We start from the raw sequence: 6,486 nt of genomic DNA, 5'->3' as shown, positions 1-6,486 counted from the left end.
CAACCAGTTATTACCTCTGTGCCCTTAGCCTCCTTCATTCTAGAATGTTCTTCCTTCTTGCCGCTGCCATGGGAGAGTCCAGGCCTGCTGTGCTGTGGGTCGTCCCCTGGTCTGGATTGGTCTGTTTCTCGGTGACGGGACTCGGGCTGAGCATTGTTGGCCGGAGGCTGCCTTGGTGACTGTGTCCGTGTGACAGGGTCCCTGTGCTTTCAGAGCAGAGATGAGGATTCTTGCACGTTTGTGTTTGCGCCTGGGCGCAGGTCTGCGTGTGAGGCCGCTCCTTGGGGTACAAGTGGTCAAAGGACCGCCGCCTGCCGAACCCTCTCCCCCGCGGCCATCCCAGTTTATGCCTTTGCGGGGGGTGCATCCTGTCCCCTCCTAGCCCCGCCCAGGACAGTGTGGGTATTTTCTAAACTGATGGGAAGGGCACCTCCCGGCTTTAGCCTGCCAGGTGCCGGGGCCTCTGGGCCGCCGGAGTTTCTGTTTCCCGAGCCCTGCTCTGCTCGGTTTCCCCCGGGGGTGCTTAGCTGTCTGTATTGACTCAGGCGGGATGGGCGTGGGGCCGCGTTTTGTCAGGCAGGACAATGATGGAAAGAGTTTTCTCTTGCTTAAGCCGCCCAGCGTGTGGCCCGTTGTCACGGCAGCCACGGAAACTAACAGGAACTGGGAGGGAAAGATGCCCGTTGCCAAGTGCCCACCAGGTACCAGGCGAGGTACTGTCACCAGGACCATCTCATTTAGCCTCTCTGCAACCCAGTAGGTAGGCATTCCCATTCTACAGACAAGGAGACGGAGGCCCGGAGAGGTGAAGCCTCTGGGCCAAGGCCACACTGCTGAGCGAGGGCACCGGTGGCACACATGTCTGCCCGCGTTGCAGAAGGGGAGCCCGCGGGCGACGGTACAGGTGTGTGATGTGTGGCCCTGTCGGGGGTGAGGAGTGGTGGGGGAGCGGACGCAGTGAGCCAGGCGTTCTCTTTCCAACTGTGAGGTGCCTGGAGGACTTTCAGGTGGAGGCGTCCAGTGTAAAGCGGGCACTGGGGGTTGAGTGCTCAGGAGAGGCCAGGGCTGGGCCTCAGGAATCCTTGCCTAGGGACTGGATGTCTCGGGTCCCTCCAGACCGAATCTTCTATGTCCCTGAAGGAGGGTTGTCTTCCTTCCCTTAAAGTCACCTTGACAATCTCTCCGGCTGTCGTCACGTCTCCAAGCCCTCGCTCTCGTGTGTTTCTCATCTTCTGAGCAGCTTTGGTCAATGCACTGAGTGAGCGTCACGTCACGATCGGTAGTCCAGTGATTGGTGGGCAGCGTGGGGCTGTCAGGGAGCGAAGGTAGAGTTAGAATGTGGAGCGGGGGCCCTGCCAGGAGGAGGCTGTGCCAGGAGGAGGGTGAGGCAGGAGGGCTCTGAGCCAGTGGAGGTCGGGGAAGCACTGGAGCCGCTGAGGCCACCCCAGGTTCCCCACTCCCTCTCTCTTCTGGTTAGAGCCCCTTCCCCAGCCCCCTGGTGAGCCAGACTGCTTGTGGCATGTGGGGGCCACAGGGGGAGGACTGTCTCTGAGGCCGGGCAGCCCGCGGGGCGAAGGACACCCTCCTCGAGTTGGGAGCATCCTTCTCGGACCCTGTCAGTCTGCCCCCCTGGTTGTGCAGAAAGAGCGCGTTTCTGTCTTTTTTATATTAAATCATCACGGTTTTCATTCGGGTGTAGGGCTAGGATAGAACTTTCTATGCTGCAGGTGGCGGCCCACTTATGGGCACAAAATCAGATTAGTGGGTCACATCTGTTATATAAGTTGAGTTGAATAGAGAAACAGCCGAGCACAGCGCCAGGATCAAGGGTGTTGATATATATTTGCGTATCGGATACACTAGTGCTGAGAAACGACCCTCTTGAAACGCGTCTGACCCTCACTCTGGCCGGCGAGTGGTGCCTCATTTGGAAAGAAGAGTCTTTGCCGATGGGTTGAGTTAAGGATGCTGAGATGGGGATGACCCTGGGTTATCTGGAAGAGCCCCAAATGCAGTCACAGTTGTCCTTAGGAGAGAGGCCGAGGGAGGTTACACACATCTAGGTGATGTGGCCACGAGGCAGAGCAGGGGGGTGTGTCCGGGGGCACCCGCAGTCAGGATGCCGGCAGCCCCCTGAAGCTGGAAGACAAAGAGCAGGCCCTCCCCAAGCCCCGGGAGGGAGGCAGCCTCCCCGACACCTGGGTTTCACCCTGGTCAGACCCTTTTGGATGCCTGGCCTCCGGAAGTGGGAGAGAATAAATCCGTTGTTTTGAGGTCCCCTGTTTGTGGTGCTTTGTCAGCATGGCCCCAGGAATCTGGTCCACGGGGGACCCATAGGCCACCATCCTCGCCCGGGGCCTGCAGCTCGCCGGGCTCAGGTGGCCTGGGTGGGTGGCTCTGCCCCTCCTGGGACCCGCAGGCAGCATGTGGGACTAGCTGAGTGCTCAGCAGGGACTCTTGTCATTGTCACCGGCATTGTTTCTGCCCTGAGGTGGGCACAGGGCTGTAGAGAGCAGAACAAATAGAGGAGAAACTCTTCTCATTTTTAAGCAACAGAGCGTAGAAGTCCCTGCCTTGGCTGCATAATTTGTGCCCCTTTATGGGTCCCCTGGGCTGGGTAGTGATGCTCCAGGGGCCTTTCCCGCAGGGATGTGTGGTCACCCTCCCGGTCACTGGGCGTGGCTCGGGACCAGCAGGTTGGGGACCGGCTGCCCGCCCCGCCCCCTTCCTGAAAGCTGGCGGGCGGGTGGCTTCCCCTGGGCACCGTCACGGGCGAGCCTCACCCCTCCCACAGCTGCTCCCGCCCGCCTGGCGTGAGTGTGGCTTGTGCTTAACTGTGGCTCCCCGAAGCCTCTTCCCTGTGGGACCCCGGCCCAGTTAGCTGCTGGCCGGGTTTGCACACACGTCGCGGGCACCACCAACCAGGGCGCTGCCCCGGGCTCTCTGCGGCCACACGCGGGCTCCAGGGCGGTGGCCACCTACCCTGCGGGCTGCTCAGAGAAATGTTGCCCCCTCCCGAGACCTAAAAGCCGGAACTAGCAGAGGAGCCCCACAGAAAACAGGGGACACCTCAGGGACCCAGCACTGTCTCTTATGCCCAGGGGTCTCCTGTGAGTCACCTGAGCTTCCTGGGCCTCAGTTTCCCCTCTGGTGCATTGGGGTTGTGTAGAATAAATGAATGGGAAGTAGGTCCCCCCAAATGTACGTCTACCTGGAACCTTGCTGTGGGACCTTATTTGGAATAAGGGTCTTTGCAGATGTAATGAAGGTAAGGGTGGCCCTGGCCAGTGTGGCCCATGTCGCTGGTTCGATTCCCAGTCGGGACACATACCCAGGCTTCGGGTTCGGTCCCCGGTCAGGATGCATGCCGGAGGCAGCTGAGCAGTGTTCCTCCCTCTCTCTCCCTCTCTCTCTGAAATCAATAAAAACACATTCAACAAAAAGATAAAGATGGATACGAGGGTATCCTTACAAGAGACAGAAAAGGCACATAGGGCCCGGCCGGGCGTGGCTCAGTGGTTGAGCGTTGACCTGGGATCCAGGGGATCAGGGTTCGATTGCTGGTCAGGGCACATGCCCAGTTGTGGGCTTGATCAATGACTCTTTCATCATTGATGTTTCTCTCTCTCTCTCCCTCTCCTTTCCTCTCTCTGAAATCAATAAAGATATATTAAAAAAAAAGGCACATAGGCCTCAGGGAGAGGCTATGGGGAGACGGGAGGGATGTGGCCACAAGGCCAGGATGGCTGGAGCCACCAGGAGCTGGAAGCAGGCAGGAAGGCCCCTCCCCCGGAGGCCCTGCCCTCACCCTGACGTCAGCCTTCTGGCCTCCAGGACCTGGGCACAGAGGTGCTCATTGTTGAAGCCCCCGTGGGGGGGGGTGTTGGGCAGCCCCAGGTCACTGGCAGGGTGGTACCTGCTCCTACCCAGTCATTGGGAGGGGGAGTGAGCACCCTCTTGCTGTGCCTGGCACCTTGGGCTGTAAATGTTCCTGGCCCCCTCCCCCAGGCCCGTGTGTCTCTTCAAAGTCCCTTTCCCGGACGCCTGGGAGACAGGTGCACCTCTGGAGCCTGGCGAGAGAGAGTCTATTTCAGTTGCCGGGAAGGCCGTGGCCCTGCCCCTTCTAGGGCACAAGGGTGGTGGCTGCCACATGACCCACTGGCATGTCCCCTCAGAGCTGTGCTGGCCACAGAGGCTCCTGCACCAGCCCAGCTGCTGCCCGCAGCCCCCAGAGCACCAGCTTTTCCGAGGAGGCCGCCTCCATGGGGATGCCCGGAGGAGAGACAGGTGAGGCCCCAGACCGTCCTTTTTGCTGAGACCATCCGGCCGGGGAGGAAGGCACATTTTTGTAACTAGACGTCTTGAGCGCAGGAATAAGCTTTGGGAGTCTGACAGGCGGGGAGGCCGTCTCGCCGAGCTCTGCTGTTTTATGAAGGTGGTGGGGCTGGCACCTATGAGCACCAACCGTATGCGGGCTTTGGGACTTTCTCTTATGGACTCTGATGACAGCCCTGTGGAGTGGGCCCATTTTACAGATGAGTAAGCTGAGACTCGGGGAAGGTGAGGCGGGGGCATCGGAGCCAGACTGGCTCCAGCGCCCTCGGACCCCCCCCTCTGCACCAGCTCCTCCCTCTTCCTTCCCTCTTTCTTGTCTTTGAAGGCGGTGGCTGTCAGTTGGGGCCCCGTTTGCTCCCCAGGGACCATTTGGCAATGTCTGGAGGCATTTTTGGTTGTCACGGCTTGGAGAAGGGTGCTCCAGGCACCTGGGGGCAGAGGCCAGGGATGCTGCTCAGTACCCTGAGGTGCACTGGGCGGCCCCCAGTAAAGAGTGGCCCGGCCCAAAATGCCAGTTGAGCTGAGGCTGAGAGGCCTGCTTTAAGGAATATCATGAAAACCTCAGCTCTCCCGGGTGTGGTTGGCAAATGGCACTAATTGGATCTCTGCTGTCTGTCCCCCTGAGTGGGGTGCTTTAAGCTATTTACCCTCTGGGTGGAGAGAAGGGTAAACCATTTACTCTCAAATGTCCTTGGCTAGGGAAGGTGGGATTCTGCGACTTACTGGATGGCTGCAAACTGCTTGGTCGTTTCTCTCTCTGCCTCAGTTTCCCTATTCCACTTGTCCTGGCTCACTGGCCTGAGTCGGGCTCTTCACCTCCCAGGGCATCTGTAAGTGGGGCTGACCCGGTTGCCCCCGCCCAGGGTGTTGGGAGCGAGCACAGCACACCCTCGGATTTGCTCCCCGGAGCCAGTGGCCGGGGCGCCCGCCAGCGGGCCTGACTCGCCCTGGGTGACGTCTCACTCCTGGCCCCCGAGCTCCCGTTGGCTGGGGCTCAGGTGGCATCTCCTGGCCTGGCCGGTGGACTGGATCGTTCTGAAAATACCCGTGGATTCCAAGAGCTGGGACACGTGACCAGGTCCATTTCTCAAATGGCATTTCCACCCGGAGGGTGGGCGGGTCCCTGTCAGCTGGGGACACCATGTCCTCCACACCCTGTTGTGCTTCCCCACAGGACGGCCAGTAACCGTGGCGAAGAGCAGACGATAGTAAAGTGGAAAATAGCCCGAACCCGGTGCAACAAGCACTCCCGTCCCCAGTTCACACAGAGGCGTGGAATCTTGTGATAAAAATGGCAGCGAAGGAAGTGGGATTCTATTCGCCTAAGGTCACAGTAAGAGGGAAACGAAAAAACGAGATCTTAGAAGAAAACAGGGATAAATCCTTGTGACCTCAGATTAGGCAATGGCGTCTTTTTAAAAAAATATATGTTTTTATTGATTTCAGAGAAAGGAAGGGAGGGGGGAGAGAGGTAGAGACATGGATGAGAGAGAAACATCAGCATTGATCGGCTGCCTCCTGCACGCCCCCTGCTGGAGATCGAGCCTGAAACCCCAGCATGTGCCCTGACCGGGAATCGAACCGGCGACCTCTTGGTTCATGGGTGGATGCTCAACCACTGAGCCACACTGGCCAGGTGGCAGCGGTTTTTTAAACATGACACCAAGGACCCAAGTGACACGGAAAATACACCGAAGTTGGATTTCATCAGAATTCAACCCTTTTATGCTGCGAAGAACGTTATGAAGGAAATGAAAACACAACTCGCAGACCGGGAGATAGTATTTGCCAATCACGTATTTGATAAGGGAACTTGTTTTGGGAATATTTAAACAACTTAAAAACCAATAGTAAAAAGACATCCGAATTAAGTGGACAAAGGACCTGAAGAGTCGTTTCTCCAGAGAAGGCACACAGCAGGCCAACCGGTGTACGAAAGGCTCTTAGCATCGGCCACCAGGGACATAAATGCAAGTCAGAACCACCGGGGACACCCCTTCCCACCCACCAGGCCGGCTGTAGTAAAAAAGACAGACGGTAACCAGTGTCGACAGGATGCAAAGGACTCGGACCCTCCTCCGTGGCTGCTCGTGGGAATGTCAAGTGGCGCCACCACTGTGGAAAGAGGTCGGTGGTTAGACACAGTTACCG

General features: G+C 58.3%; 1 protein-coding gene across 1 annotated transcript in view; it reads left to right on the top strand.

Moving 5' to 3' along the window:
• The first annotated feature begins 4,262 nt into the window (after window positions 1-4,262).
• The window catches only part of ABLIM2 (actin binding LIM protein family member 2), a 74,726-nt gene continuing 72,502 nt past the window's right edge, over window positions 4,263-6,486 (top strand). The window contains exon 1 of the mRNA XM_087817131.1: window positions 4,263-4,287. Within this exon, the coding sequence (XP_087673257.1) occupies window positions 4,263-4,287 (25 nt within the window). The remainder of the gene's footprint in view (window positions 4,288-6,486) is intronic.

The sequence above is a fragment of the Miniopterus natalensis genome, chromosome 1 (assembly GCF_054644295.1).
Source record: "Miniopterus natalensis isolate mMinNat1 chromosome 1, mMinNat1.hap1, whole genome shotgun sequence".
NCBI lineage: Eukaryota > Metazoa > Chordata > Mammalia > Chiroptera > Miniopteridae > Miniopterus > Miniopterus natalensis.
Note: the sequence above shows the minus strand (reverse complement) of the source record. Positions and strands in the feature narration are given on the sequence as shown.